Source organism: Somniosus microcephalus, chromosome 4 (assembly GCF_052327205.1).
Source record: "Somniosus microcephalus isolate GS21.2 chromosome 4, FLI_Smic_1.0, whole genome shotgun sequence".
In the NCBI taxonomy this organism is placed as follows: Eukaryota; Metazoa; Chordata; class Chondrichthyes; order Squaliformes; family Somniosidae; genus Somniosus; species Somniosus microcephalus.
The window spans coordinates 195,615,702-195,631,675 of record NC_140990.1 but is presented as its reverse complement, the minus strand read 5'-3'; the positions used below and the strand labels follow the sequence as shown (position 1 = coordinate 195,631,675).

The window sequence follows — 15,974 nt, the reverse complement described above, 5'->3', positions numbered from 1 at the left end:
AGAACTAGGGGGCATAGTCTCAGGAGAAGGGGTAGGCCATTTAAGACTGAGATGAGGAGGAATTTCTTCCCTCAGAGGGTTGTGAATCTTTAGAATTCTCTACCCGAAAGGGCTGTGGATGCCGAGTCGTTGAGTATATTCAAGGCTGAGACAGATAGATTTTTGGGCTCTAGGGGAATCAAGGGATATGGGGATTGGGCAGGAAAGTGGAGTTCGAAGATCAGCCATGATCTTATTGAATGGCGGAGCAGGCTCGAAGGGCTGTATGGCCTACTCCTGCTCTGAATTCTTATGTTCTTATGTTCTAGGATTGAGCTGGAATATAAACCCCAACCTCCAAAGCTGATTAGTATGCCAACTTGTGAAGGAATATACTCTATAAGGAACTCTACCTTATAAATTCTTTAAAACATAAACTGGGTTTGGGAATTTAGAAACCTAACTGTGAAATAGCTATGAAAGAATTCTGGCTATTGAGATAAGACAGTTGTTGACCCTGAATAAATAACCTTATGGTGCATGGCTCCGACAGGCTGACCTTTGGGAACAAAAGCAATGGTTCACCCTTGTGGTAAACCACTGTTAACCTGTACATGCCTGTGTGGTAAACCACTGTTAACCCTGTACAAGTCCAGGCATGTTTCAGCCCCTGGCTCCACCCCTAAGCCCGGGTATAAAGGTGACTCACCACCCTTCCCCCGAGAGCTCTTAGGATGGATTCACTAGCAGAGGCATGCTCTAGTTCTTAGTCAATAAAAGCCTACTTCATTTAAGTCCATCTCGTAGTCTTTGGTATTGTTGATAGCGCATCAATTTTATTGACTAATTTTCAACATGGAGCAAATCTTGAAGCCGGAACGTTTAGACCTGGATCCTCAAGCAGCAGATGCAGCCAATAACTTTGAACACTGGCTGAGCTGTTTCGAAGCCTTCCTGGAGGCCTCCAGCACTACTGTCACTACAGATGACGCGAAACGGCTTGTCTTGAACTCACGGGTGAGCCACCGAGTCTACTCAATCATCCGAGACGCCACTACTTACGCGGCCGCCATCGCGACGCTAAAGGAACAATACGTGAGGCCTGTTAACGAGGTCTACGCCAGACACCTCCTGGCTACCCGAAAACAGCGCCCCGGGGAATCGGGAGCTGAATATTTACTGACACTGAGAGTCCTTGGCCGGGACTGTAATTGCAAAGCGGTGACGGCCAAGGAATGCATGGAAGACCTGATCCGAGACGCCTACGTAGCCGGCATCAGGTCCAACTATACTCGGCAGAGGCTGCTGGAACAGAGGGGGCTCGACCTGCAGAAGACGGTGGCCCTCGCTAACTCGTTAGACGTGGCCCTCCAGAACATGGACGCCTACCCCCCTGACCAGATGGCCACGTGGATGCCACGGGAGCAGCCATCTTGGGACCCGGTAAGGCCACAAGCCGCCAGCAGCCCAACTACAGCTGCAATGACCAGAGGCCAGAAATGCTACTTCGGCGGCCAGGCCAAGCACCCCAGACTGCAATGCCCAGCAAAGGACGCGACCTGCTCCAAATGCGGCAAGAAAGGCCACTACGCGAGAGTGTGCAAGGCGAAATCGACCCCCAATTCCAGCAGCGCCGCGTGTGAACCGTACAGGCCGCCATTTTGGACCCCACCAACCACGTGTGAGCCGTGCGGGCCGCCATTTTGGACACCACCAGCCGAGGGGGAGCCGCCATCTTGGACACCATCTCGGGACCAGGCCCTCGGCGCGGGCAAATACTACAGCGACCCACCGACCTCGACGATGGCCTCCATCACCCTGGACCAATCTAGGCCCCATCAACTAGCCAGGTCCATGATGAACGTAAAGGTAAATGGCCATGCCACAAATTGCCTTTTCGACTGCGGAAGCACGGGGAGCTTCATCCACCCCGACACGGTGCGACGCTACTCCCTTGTGCACACGCCACCAGGTCTTTATGGCCTCAAAGTCCCATACGGCGGACGTCGGCGGCTACTGTGTAGCGACTCTGACAGTGAACGGCGTGGAGTACAGAGAGTTTAAATTCCTCGTCCTGCCACAGCTCTGCGCTCCCGTACTGCTAGGATTAGACTTCCAGTGCCATCTGGAGCGCGTCACGATGGCATATGGCAGGCCCCTGCCCCCACTTACAGTCTGCAGCCAGCAGAATTTAAACACGGCGCCGCGCAAAGTATGCAGCCTGTCCACCCTGAAGGTCAAACCCCCCCCCCCCCCCCGTTGTTCGCTAACCTCGCCAAAGACTGCAAGCCAATTGCTACTAAAAGCAGGCGGTACAGTGCCGGGGATAGGAGCTTTATTAAATCAGAAGTACAAAGACTCCTGAGGGAAGGGATTATCGAGGGCAGCACCAGCCCATGGCGAGCCCAAGTGGTGGTAGTAAAGACCGGCGAAAAACAGCGCCTGGTTATTGATTACAGCCAGACGATCAATCGATACACGCAATTAGACGCATACCCACTTCCCCGCATATCTGACATGGTCAACCAGATAGCACAATACCGGGTATTCTCGACGATTGATCTGAAGTCGGCATACCACCAGCTCCCCATCAGGCCTGAGGACCGCCAGTACACGGCCTTCGAGGCTGACGGTCGCCTCTATCACTTCCTCAGAGTCCCCTTCGGCGTCACCAACGGGGTCTCGGTCTTCCAAAGGGAGATGGACCGGATGGTTGACCAGAACGCGCTGCAGGCCACCTTCCCCTATCTAGACAACGTCACCATCTGCGGCCATGACCGGCAGGACCACGATGCCAACCTAGAAAAATTCCTCCGTACGGCCCAACGGCTGAATCTGACATACAACAGAGAAAAATGTATGTTCCGCACCGCGCGCCTCGCTATTCTCGGCTGCGTGGTGGAAAACGGAGTCATCGGCCCCGACCCCGTCCGAATGCGCCCCCTCCTGGAACTACCCCCCCCCACTGTCTAAAAGCCCTGAAGAGATGCCTAGGGTTCTTCTCTTACTACGCCCAGTGGGTGCCCAACTATGCGGACAAAGCCCGGCCCCTCATCAAGTCAACCTCCTTCCCCCTGACGGCAGAGGCCCGTGCGGCCTTCACCCTCATAAAAAAGAGGACATTGCGAAGGCCACAATGCACGCAGTGGATCAGTCCATCCCTTTCCAAGTGGAGAGCGATGCATCCGACTTCGCCCTAGCCGCAACCCTTAACCAGGCGGGGAGACCCGTGGCCTTCTTTTCACGGACCCTCCAGGGCCCCGAAATTCGACACTCCTCAGTCGAGAAGGAGGCCCAGGCGATAGTGGAGGCTGTACGGCACTGGAGACATTACCTGGCCGGTAAACGTTTCACCCTGCTCACTGACCAACGGTCAGTAGCATTTATGTTTAACAACAGACAAAGGGGGAAAATCAAAAATGATAAGATATTGCGGTGGAGGATCGAGTTATCCACCTACAACTACGATATCTTATACCGGCCCGGGAAACTTAATGAGCCCCCAGACGCCCTATCCCGTGGGACATGTGCCAACGCACAAGTCGATAGGCTACGGGCCCTCCACAATGATCTCTGCCACCCGGGGGTCACCAGGTTCTTCCACTTTATTAAAGCTCGCAACCTGCCTTACTCCATCGAGGTCAGGACCATGACCAGGAACTGCCAGGTCTGCGCCGAATGCAAACCGCATTTTTACAGGCCAGACAGGGCACACCTGATTAAAGCCACCCGCCCCTTCGAATGTCTCAGCGTCGATTTCAAGGGGCCCCTTCCCTCCTCTGACCGCAACACGTACTTCCTCAATATTATTGACGAGTACTCCCGTTTCCCCTTCGCCATCCCCTGCCCGGACATGACCAGCGCCACAGTCATCAGGTACCTCCACGACCTGTTCGCCATATTTGGCTTCCCCAATTACATCCACAGCGACAGGGGCTCGTCGTTCATGAGCGACGAGCTGCGCCAGTACCTGCTCGAGAAGGGCATAGCCACGAGCAGGACTACCAGCTACAACCCCCGGGGTAACGGACAGGTAGAGAGGGAGAACGCAACGGTGTGGAAGACCGCCATGCTCGCCCTAAAATCCAAGGGCCTCCCAATCTCCCGCTGGCAAGATGTCCTCCCCGATGCGCTCCACTCCATACGATCACTGCTCTGTACTGCCACAAACGCCACCCCTCACGAGAAGATGTTGGTCTTCCCCAGGAAATCCACCTCGGGGACATCACTACCGCCATGGCTGACGTCTCCGGGACCCGTCCTGCTCAGGAAACACGTGAGGAGCCATAAGACGGACCCCCTGGTCGAAAAGGTTCACCTCCTCCACGCCAACCCACAGTACGCCTACGTGGCGTATCCTGACGGGCGGGAGGACACAGTCTCAATTCGAGACCTCGCACCCTCAGGTACCACCCGAAACACCATCGATCACCATCCACTACCTCCACCCACCACCACTATCCACGACGCACCACCGGGGTGTCTACCACGAACTGACGACATGCCGGTGCCATCCCTACCCCGAGAGGACGACACGCCAGTGCTCCGTCCCACGCGAGAAGCGGCCGCGGGCAAAGAACCGCCGCAACCGGCACCACGAAGATCATTACGGCAGACAAGACCCCCGGAGAGACTTTCGTATACGAACTTTTGAAACACTTCACCCCGCCGGACTCTTTTTTTAAACGAGGGGTGAATGTGGTAAACCACTGTTAACCTGTACATGCCTGTGTGGTAAACCACTGTTAACCCTGTACAAGTCCAGGCATGTCTCAGCCCCTGGCTCCACCCCTAAGCCCGGGTATAAAGGTGACTCACCACCCTTCCCCCGAGAGCTCTTAGGATGGATTCACTAGCAGAGGCATGCTCTAGTTCTTAGTCAATAAAAGCCTACTTCATTTAAGTCCATCTCGTAGTCTTTGGTATTGTTGATAGCGCATCAACCCTGGATAAGGTGTTCTAATTTAAACTTCGTAAAGATGGCACATAAGATAAGGAACATCTGCCCTCGTAAAGATGACATAAAATACGGGACACCTGCCCTTCACAGCATTTTATATGGTGAACCCAGAACACCTGGAGATGAGACAAGGTTCTGGAATATTACAAGCTGATGTAGCAGTAAGAATTGCAGAGGTCGGTAGAAAGATGAATAGGGGTAATTGACTTGCATCAGCAGAAACTTTAAAGGAAATACAACTGTCAAAGGGTATAAATATTGAAGTCTCAAATGGGATATCAGACTCGCATTAATCGGGCAAGGCGATTCTCGACCACAGAGGCGACTCTGTGGTCTCCAACTCTTTGTACCTCGGGGATCAAAGGTATTTGATATTGATGGATATCCTGTATAGAAAACTCTAAGAACTATAATACTGTAGCGAAGTTAAGATTTAAAAGTAAGATTCTCTGTTAATAATCAGGTTGTATTTTTTCTCTTTTAGAACTGTTAACGTTGCAATTGACTGATTCACCAACTGTAAATTGCATGTCAGTTCTTTTAATAAATCTCTATATATTTTTAGAATTCTCACATAAGTCTTCTGTAGCAATAACTTGCGAACCCAATCTCTGTACACTCTTTAGTGAAGAGTTACAGAATTCTGAAGTTCTCCGGACCCTCATAATATCCGGGACGTTGCAGTCTAGCTAAACTTATTAAAAGTGCTATCTGGAGGATGGTAACATTCTCGGGTTGTTCCTTTCCTTTAGGGAGAGATAGCCGGACCTTTAGACCTGATTAAGCGTCTTTAGGATTCGGCTACCTCAAACTTTAGTTGAAAGTGAACGTCTGAGAAATACGCCTGATCCGGGATAGCCCCAAAGGGGCTAGGACTAGTAAATATCCCTTCAAACTCACACATGAAGTATGAATTTTTGGGTGAGGTACTAAACGGTTATTAATGTCTTTGAAACCATTGAAAATACTGTACTAGCTGCCCAGTCCAATCCCAGTTCCTTCTCCTTTCCCGGTACTTTTATTCTTCCTTTGCAAATGCTAATCGAATTCCCTTCTAAACTATGTTATAGTTTCTGCCACAATAACTACTTATGGTAAAGCATCCCACGTGTGAAAATTTCTTCTGACTTCCCTCTTTGTTCTCCTAGTGTTAATCCCGAGTCTATCCCCATCATCAATTAACCAACCAGTGGAAATAATCTTTAACTACTTAACCTCTCAAAACCTCAGATTTTTGCAAACCTCGAAGTTGCCCCCTGCCCCACTTCAACCTTCTTTATTCCATTAAAAAAGATCCAATTTTTCAAGTCTTTATTCATCACGATTACCGCTCATTCTTGGTACCATTCTAGTGAATCTTTGCTGTAGTCTTTCCATTGCACTAATATCCTTTGTATAATGAGCTGCCCATAACCCACACCCAGTCACTACCTTCTGCATAGCAAAGGAGAAAATTGGAACAGGTTTCAGTTGATTGAGAATTTAATCATCAGGTGCTGAGGGCTTGCAGATGCACAATCCAGCACAATAATGTTTTTAGTGCCTCATTTTCCTATAGGTACCGAGGAAATGAAAGCCCAAGAAATCACATCAGGTTTTGAGGAAAAATAGCATTCCTTTGGTACTGAGGCTACGTACTCTCTCTTACAGAGCACATGATTGGAACACAGGGTGAATCCAAGCAGATCCACTGTCTAAAAGAAAAGAATGGAACTTTCAACATTAGTTAAAATTAAAGCATTTAAAATTTATTGCGATGCCAATGAATTTCTAATGTAGAGTATTACTGGCAATTGATTTTCGGGGATAAATAAATCCTTTTTCCGAAGTAACTCACTGCAAATGTAAATTCAAGCGAGGTACTGGTAAACTTACCAGAAGGAAATGGATGGCAGCTCCTCTACAAAAGGCCAGCATGGGAGTTACTGCACTCTGCACTGCAACAAATTGCCAAGATAAAAGTGGCACACTCGCTGGATTTGTCTGGAACAATCAGAAACAGAAGCAGAAAAAAGAAATTATCACACAACTTAGTCTAGTGATCTGATCAGGCAGGTATTCAGTAACTCTGTCACAGTGAGGAAAATATTTCATTCTTCTACACTATAATCAATCCTGTTAAATAACCATGCTCAACCATATTACATTAGTTTATTGCAAAGATGATAAAGGCTGATCATGCAATTTCTGAAGTCATAATGTAAACAGGCAACACAATGCCCAGTTTGTTGAAGAATGAGTGCAGCATGGCATAGAGTGACAGGAAGAGGATTTGTATTAATTCCATCAGTTCCTGACCTCAACTATTCTGGTCAGAGGGATACTGTTGAACAGAGGCCAGGTACAGGGTGTTCTAAGAAATGGAAAAATAAACAAGAAAAATTAAGAGCTATCATTGCCTGTGCTGCTCTTATGCGTCTCTGAGTTTTGGCAGAACAGGTTCCCTATTCTTCTAATTGTGGTATGGGAAGATTCCATTGGAGGAAGCACACAAAAAGCTTACATGAAAACACACTTACCCTTCCATATGGAAATGTTAGCCAAACTTTCAATGAGGGTTTCAATCCAATGACCAAAACCTTAAAAACAAAACAATGATGGCAAGTTGCTCGATGTTCTTAAAAAAAAAAAAAAAAAATCACTCCCAGTTACTATATTTAAATATACATAACCAGGGTTCACAAAAATTAAGGACCTACCTGAATAAGATATGTAAAAGCTCCAATGATGCTTCCTAACACAAATTTGTTCTCTTCCCACATCCAGGCCCAGCTAATTTATATCTGTGGATATTAATGATCAATTTCACCTACACTTGTTCCTCATGCAACTCAAGCTTTCCCTATAAAGAACAGCATCATTACTATCAATGATCACTGCTGATGTGTTGCTGTTCTTTATGGATATTTTTCGGCACGGGTTCACATACTTCTCGGGAACAGTCCACTCTTCCAAGAGCATTATCAGTATTGCACCTTCCATGCGAGCCAGCACTCACTTTTGCAAATGTTGCAGGTCTGACCAGTAAAAAATATTTCTGCAGAAGCAGTATAAAACCTCACCCTTATGACAGTCTGTTGGGTGACTCCTTTTGTGAGTGTGAAGATGCATTGAAATGCTGCAAACAACGTGGGGGGAAAATTCAGTATTGCCCATTTTGGGGCGCTAATATCGGCCGGGTGCAAAGTTTAGCATCCAGCGCTAATTATCGCCTCCGACTGCAAAATTCGCCTCTGTCGCCCCTGGGAGTGATTTGAGCACTAAATCAAGCGCTACACACCTCTCAAAGCGCTAACGTTGGGGAGCGAGGCGTTACCTCAGAACGTTACCGAAGCTCAGGCAATGTCAGTTACCATGGAAGCCAGACAGGCTAACGCCATCCAGTTTTTAAAGGGGAGGGGCCATCTTGCTGGTCAGCCACACCCTGCTCATTGCAGCGTTGAATCTCAGCCTGGAAAGACCTCTAAAGCAATTATGTTGGAACCACTAATGGATAGGCCCAGGGAGAGAGCTCAGCGCTTAGGAATCTCAAAAGTGTTGCTGAGGACCAAACTCCTTAGGACAGCGTTAAAGCTCTCCAGACGTCTCTCTCCCCCTCAACCTGCGTGTACTAAAAATTTTGCCGACAAGAAAAAGCAGGAAGCGCCGCCTTTAAATAAACGCACCCCCAGCCCCTTCCTGACGTGAAAATGTCCCCTCTACCTGTCGCTCCTAACGGCAGGCGCTAAGGCAGAGGGCGCGACTCAATTTCCGGTCTGGGGCGATACCGGGGCGTTGCATGCTCGACTGACGTCACAATCTGCGGGCGCAGGAGATCATGGCGGTAGTGTTTAGCGCCGCCGCAAAACTACTGATCAATTTCACAAACGGTGCTAAAATCGCCGCGCTCGGGCGCCAAGTTCCTAGTGCCCCTAGAGGCGCTAACCAACCAAATTTTTCCCCTGTGGTCTCTTAATAATAAAGAAAACAAAGACTTCAATTTCTATAGTGCCTTTCACAACCTCAGAACGTCCCAAAGCGCTTTACAGCTAATGAAGTACTTTTCAATTATAGTCACTGTTGTAATGTGGGAAACACAGCAGCCAATTTGCGCAGAGCAAGTTCCCACAAGCAGCAATGTGTTAATGACCAGATAGTGACGTTGATTAAAGGATAAATACTGACCAAGACATGTTATCAATGAAACACATACAACCACGTGTTATATTTCATCCCAGTGAGTTTTGTGAAACCTTTTCCTCAGTACAGGAAACTTTGTGTTATCCGGAGGCTAAATGTCCGGCAAGCTCGAGCCACCGGCAAAAATCAGGAGCCGTTTTTTTTCTTTTTGTTGCTTTTTTTTTCCCCAGTCAGGCACTGCAAGGTCTGTAGCTATAGCAACAGCTTCAGCTAGAGATGCTTGCAGCTGCAGCCGACTCTTTAGAAGCTGTTGCTAAGCAACAGTGTTTGTTGTCAGATACGGAGATGAAAACCTCCGTATGCTTCAACATTAGAGCTGGAGTGTCCAGCAGTTTTGAGGGAACGGCAACAGCTCGGTCCTGTCGGTGCCGGATAGCACAAAGTTTCCTGTAGTTAAATTAACTTGAAAATCTACTTAACAAAAATAAGGCTTTCCAGTCCCCGATTTCCTGTAAGACCAACAGGGTAAAGGGAAAAAAGATTTCCTGAGAGTTGTGAACACACCCCAGTAACGCAATACCAGTTTTGATTTTCAGCCAATGGCCACTGAGTTTTGAATGACACGGTCACAGAATGTAAGCAAGGGAACTAGTAGGAACAGGAGTAGGCCATTGAGCCCTTCGAGCCTGTTACGACATTCAATGAGATCATGGCTGATCTGTGACCTAACTCTATATACCAGCCTTTGCCCCATATCCCTTAATATCTTTGGTTAACAGAAATCTATTAATCTCAGATTTAAAATTAACAATTGACCCAGCATCAACTGTTTGGAAACACTTCAACATGCAAAGGCTGGTAGAATTCCAAACTTCTACCAGCCTTTGCATGTCAAAGTGTTTCCAAACTTCACTCCTGAAAGGCCTGGCTCTAATTTTTAGCCTATGTCCCCTAGTCCTAGGCTCCCCAACCAGCGGAAATAGTTTCTCTCTATCTACCCTATCAGTTCCCTTTAATATCTTGAAAACTTCGATCCAATCACCCCTTAATCTTTTAAATTCCAGGCAATGCAAACCTGGTTTGTGTAATTTCTCCTTGTAATTTAGCCCTTGGCATCCAGGTATGATTTTAGCAAATCTGCGCTGCACTCCCTCCAAGGCCAATATATCCTTCCTAAGGTGTGGTGCCCAGAATTCAACACAGCACTGTAGGTGTGGTCTAACCAGAGCTTTATAGGTCATGTCTATTTGCAACACCAAGGGCTCGATTTTGCCGGCGCTCAGGGGTTGGGTTTGGAGGCGGGACTGCTGGCAAAATCAAAAAGATTGGCAGCGGGTCCCGAACCCGCTTCCAACCCGCCTCCAAACAATCTTCCCGGGAGTCGGGTCCCCAATCTGCGCAGGGACCCGATTCCTAGCGGCAGGAACAGGATTATAGCCACTTAACTGCTTGTTAACAGGTAGTTAAGAAGCTTTTCCTATTTTGCCAGGTCAACTGCGGGCTTCCCGACATCCGGACTCCACGCCAGGTAAGTGCAGCGTGTTGTGAGTCTACTGTAATGTTTCTTCATTGATGACAGCTGCAGAAGTGGTGTGAAGGATCCAATGGTGAGTTTCAGAGGTAAGGAAATGCTGGGAAAATAATTTTTAATGTTTTTAGACTTTTCTGTAGGTAGTAAGATTTGAAGTGTTTGTGTAGTCCCGGCTCACCAGTGACAGATCGGTTCTGTAACCTCACCTGCAGCTGCCATCTGTTTTATACTAAGGAGGGAGTCACTGGAGAGCCTGGGTGCAAGGGCTCACCTTTGTACAGTGATTGTCAGTGTCTGCAGCACCTCAATGTTGTCAAACACTGAAAAATCATGTCAAACAAAAATGAGGGTAACCCCTTTAAGAAAACCGGCAGATGACACATCAACTGACGTCATCTGACACAGCTTTTTCTTAATTGGCCAGCAAGCCCGCAGGGCGGGCTTAACAAGGCCAATTGACGCAAAATAGCATCTGATGTCGCTGGGGCGGAACTGGAGCCCGGAAGGCAGCAGTCCTGCCCCCAATGCGCCTCTTCAGGTAAGTTCGCGACCCAAATTTCTGATTGGTCTGCTTGGAGGACAAGACCAGATTTCTGATTGGTCCCCTTGGAGGACAAGACACACCAACAATTTGTCTCAAATGTGTAATTTGATCTTGCCTGCTGGAGTAATCAAAATCTTTGCAACGTGCAATTTGATCCATTCATTGTGACAGGCAGGCTCCAGAGCTCACAGTGCTAACACTAATGCTTTCAGAGAACAAACAGGGATCACCCTCCCAGGTTAGGAGCACTCACAGCGCTCACACTGCCGAGTTCAGATAGGAAAGGGTGAGGCCATGGAGGGATTTTAAGAATTTTAAAATCAAGGTGTTGGTAGACAATGTTCCCACAAATTTTTTTTTGGATGCGCGGTCCATTCAAAATTTTGCATATGCTCAAAATCTACCATTCAAAAGCCGATATGCGGCCTGCGCAGAACCTCCAGACAGCTGCGCGACCGCGCACCTTAGCGGGAACGTTGTTGATGAAGCCAATGTAGGTCTGGGGTGATGGGTGAATGGGACTTGCTGCGTGTTAGGATACATCCAGCAGATTTTTGGATGAGCTCAAGTTCATTGAGGGTGGAAGATGGGAGTGTGGCCAGGAGAACATTGGAATAGTCGAGTCCGGCAAAGAACACATAAATGTAATTTTTGCATGTTGTAGGACCAGCACAGAATAACCTCTCATTTTTAAAAATGTATTTATTTATTGGCCATCCTTAGTTGCCCTTGAGAGGATGGTTGTGATCTATTTTCCCACCTGGATCACGTTCTTGCTCTCATCCCCCACACCCCCCTTTAGACTTGGATCAGGTTGTTCCCCCCTACCCTCTGTTCTCACCATGCTCCTCCTCCAACTAGTTCCTAACCTTCACTCCCCGAGTTCCTAACCTCCCACCCAGAGTTCCTGACCTACTCTCCTCACCTCCCAGTTCCTGATCATCCCCCATCCATCCTCCTTCTATCCGCTCTCCTCTTCGATCTCCTCTCCTCACTCCTCTTCAATCTCCTGTCCTCTCTCCCCCCGCCCCCCGCCCCCCACCCCATTCAAACCCCTGACCTTCTCCGCACGGAGCCAAGGAAAGCGTGCCAGTGCAGGCCACAGCCGCCGCACCATTTGGCACTGCACATGTACGACCAGATCGAGTGCACATGCTCGACCGGATCGAGTGCACATGCGCAATACCAAATGGGCGCAGATGGAGTCAAAACCAAAAATAATCACCCCGGGCTTTGTAAAGCTGTAGCAGGACTTTTAACCCCTTGTAGTCTCGTCCTCTAGACAGAAAGGCCAGCATTCCATTAACCTTTTAAATTATTTTCTGTACCTGTCCATGACATTTTAACGATCTATGTACATGGACCCCTAAGTCTCTTTGGACCTCCACCGCTTCTAGCTTTTCACCATTTAGAAAGTACTCTGATCCTTTTTAGATCCGAAGTGGATGACCTTACACTTGCCGATATTGAAATCCATTTGCCAGTTTTTCCCCATTCACTTAATCTTTTAATATATTTTTGTATGTCGAGTGATGTCTTAGCACAAACATCAGTTGCTGCCCAGGCAACCAGGTCACTGATCACAGCAACCCACAGGTCTTGTTCATTTTAAACCACCTGTCAATGCTCTACAAATCAGCCTGGTAACCATTTGCATCACTTAACAATTCACTTACTGAATATTCAACTGAGTGTAAAGTCAGCAGTTCCATAGTCCCTGCACTGCCCACGCATTACAAAGGAGTTCGAAGTCTGATCATTTTGTTTCAACTTGTTCTACAATTACTATTTGCTCAGTAACTATTTTGAAACTTAACTAAAACACCAGAAATTGCTGGCATTTTTTTTAAGTTTCTAACTTTAGATGGCATTTTTAATTTGTGCAGACCAGGGTAACAGATGTTAATCCTGGGAACCGAATATCTTTCCACTTTTGTCAGCTTCAAGCACTCTAGAAAGACAGACTTGCATTTATATAGCACCTTTCACGAACACCAGATGTCCCAACGCGCTTTACAGCCAATGAAGTACTTTTTAAAGTGCAGTTACTGTTGTAATGTAGGTCAGCTACAGCAAGTGTCTAATGTTTTGGAGCAGGGCTCCAGATCCATGTGCCATAATTAATGAGTGGACTGCATATGAAACCTACATTTTAAAATTTCCTTGTGTGAGTCACATGCATTTAAACAAAATACTTCCAAAAATCACAGGAGTTAATTGTCGGCAACACTGGGGTGTTCTTCACAAACAACCATAAAGATTGAAATTCTCATACAATTTGCATTTATATGGCATCTTTAATGTTAAACAGTCCCAAGGCAGTTCACCAATAAGAATAAAGAAAATTGGAGACCGAGCCAGAAAGTGAGACATTAGGAGGGATGACTAAGCATTTCATTAAAGAGATGGGTTCTGAAGAGGTTTTAAAAAGGACAGAGAAATGGAGAGGTTTGAGGGAGGGAAAATTCAGCTTAATATTCAAACAGCTGAGGATTCTGCCACCAATGATGGGACCAACAGAGTGTTCAGGGAGATAGAAAGCTAGAAATACAGCAAAGGTCAGGTTGGGTGAGGCCATGAGGATTTAAAGATGAGAATGAAAGTTTTAAATTTTAAATACTGGGTGACAAGAGTCAACGTAGGTCAGCAAAGATAGGGATGATGGACAAGTGGGGCTTAGTGCAGGACCGGATACATGCGATAGAGGTTTGGACAAGTTGAAGGTTTTTGAGGGTGGAGGATGAGGGGCCAGTCATGGGAGCATTGGAGTACGAGAGTCTGCAGGTAACAAAGGCATGCAAAACTGGCCGTCTGCCTGTTCCTCGTTCACCCTTTTGGCTAGTTAGTGCTCCTCTTGCTTTGTATCCTGGTTTCAACTGTTGCTTTGAACTTCCTGACCTGCTCTACTGACATCCACTGCTAGGCCAGTGCTATGTCCCACTGCCATTCAACGTCTACATTGCCCAAAGTAGTTTGCTCCAGCTCTGCACATTGCTGCTGCTTTTTGTGTGAACTTCACCACCATTTCACTATTGTCTCCATGATCTTCTCCGATATAATCTTTCACCTTTATCTCTGCTCACTCCTACTGCCTCCAAGATCTTCTCTGCTGTCACCTTTGCCTCTGCAATATTCTCCTTTGAGATCCCCACCATCATTCATTGGCGGAGTTGGCACTTCTTCTGCTGCTGGTTGGGCTTCCTTGGGTTTGCGGTTTAATCCACCAATACGAGAACAGCTTTTCCAGTCCTCCAGGTCTAGGAAGCTCAAAAAGCTGAAACCAACAGAAGAAGTCCACGTACACGAGCACGCAAATAGAAAATAACCGCTGAGGCTTTGAGTGACGAATAATGGAAGCTCACAGACTGGGTCTGGTTTGCGCACCATATTGTACGCCCCTGAAATACAGTACTGTAATGAAATCTGTTTGTCTTGGTCCTGTATTCGTTTTGCACTCATGTATATTACCCTCCCCCACTGTGTATAGTTTCACTTCCTCTTTCCCGACTAACCTGGGAGGTTCCAGGTCTTGGCTCTTGGCTCCGCCCCTGACTTCTCTTACATAAAGATCCCAGGATCTGTAGGACTCATTCCTGTGAACCAGTCGGCGTGTTGAGATGTTAGCTCTGATCTTAGTGATTAAAAGCCAACTTGTTTAAGTCTATAACTTCTAGTTTTGTGGTTATTGAAGGCCCATCAAGTACTACTTAGATGCAGGGTAACTGCACTGTCCAACCAAGTGTTCCAGGCTGAGTACAGCACTGATTAGATGACTCTGCTTCTCCCGGACCTGTCCCAACCTCAGAAGAGCACACATAATTTTGCAATTCCATTTTCCACAGCAGCCATCCTTGTAATTCCTAACTTTAACCTTTACGAATGAAGCATAAAATAAAATTCACACATTTAGCTCGCTGGTGGAGAGATCCTAAGTTGAGTATGAATGAGGTCTAGGAGCAGAGAAGCAGGAGTTGAAATCAGAGGGACAGTTATCACTGGCCACCCCTGTGGATCTTCTGGTAGTCAGCTGTAGATGGCACTGGGTTCAAGTACATAGCCACCTTCCTTGTCAGCACAGCTTAGGAGACTAGAAAGAAGAAATATGCTAAAATAAAAGAGGAGATTTGTATCACTCAAAAATGATTATATTTATACCTTGGTTAAAGAAGCCATCGCCAGTAGTGCATATTGTGTAATTGGATGATCTCTCAGCTCCGACTTTACAAGTAAAGGTTCAATACAGCAAACTTCACCTTTAGCTCCACTAAACAAACAGCGGGACTCGCATGTTCTCACTCCCATGACTCTCCTGTGATAAAAATTACAAAACAAAATTCAGATATAGAACATCCTCCATCTGCGTGTTAAAGCAACAGCAATGTTTTTATTTAAATCTACCATTAGATTATAAAAGATTCAAGATTTTTTTTTTTTTTTTAAAACCAGCGAACCATTGTAAAGTTTTTCCAATATCAGAACTTTTAACTTCAACTTAAAAGAATCCCTAAATGAACTATAATAGTTTTACAGTAATATCATAATCAAAATATAGCCGCAATAAAAGCAATCATTTTGCTAAGGAAAATGTTGATTTTCACTAAGATGTGATCTTTTGAAGCTTAATTTTAAAAAATAGTGCATTGGTTTATACATCACTATGCATTGTAATATTTACATGCAAGAAGTGCTGTGTATTAGGTAACATTTGTTTGCCTTCCATTCTGATCATCTTTGGGTTACTGGGGTCAGGGGTGCACATAATCTGTGGAGGACAGTCTGCCCAAGTTGAACAGTGAGGGTATGGGGACAGATAAATGTCCTTGGGTGCTGCTTGATTATCT

General features: G+C 46.7%; 1 protein-coding gene across 12 annotated transcripts in view; it reads right to left on the bottom strand.

Moving 5' to 3' along the window:
• The window catches only part of vps8 (VPS8 subunit of CORVET complex), a 957,961-nt gene that overhangs the window by 901,655 nt on the left and 40,332 nt on the right, over window positions 1–15,974 (bottom strand). For all 12 annotated transcript variants that reach the window (XM_085985671.1, XM_085985669.1, XM_085985662.1 and 9 more), the window contains 3 exons: window positions 15,289–15,442; window positions 7,459–7,518; window positions 6,815–6,922 (listed from right to left, as the gene is read on the bottom strand). In XM_085985671.1, the coding sequence (XP_085841797.1) occupies window positions 6,815–6,922; window positions 7,459–7,518; window positions 15,289–15,442 (322 nt within the window). The remainder of the gene's footprint in view (window positions 1–6,814; window positions 6,923–7,458; window positions 7,519–15,288; window positions 15,443–15,974) is intronic.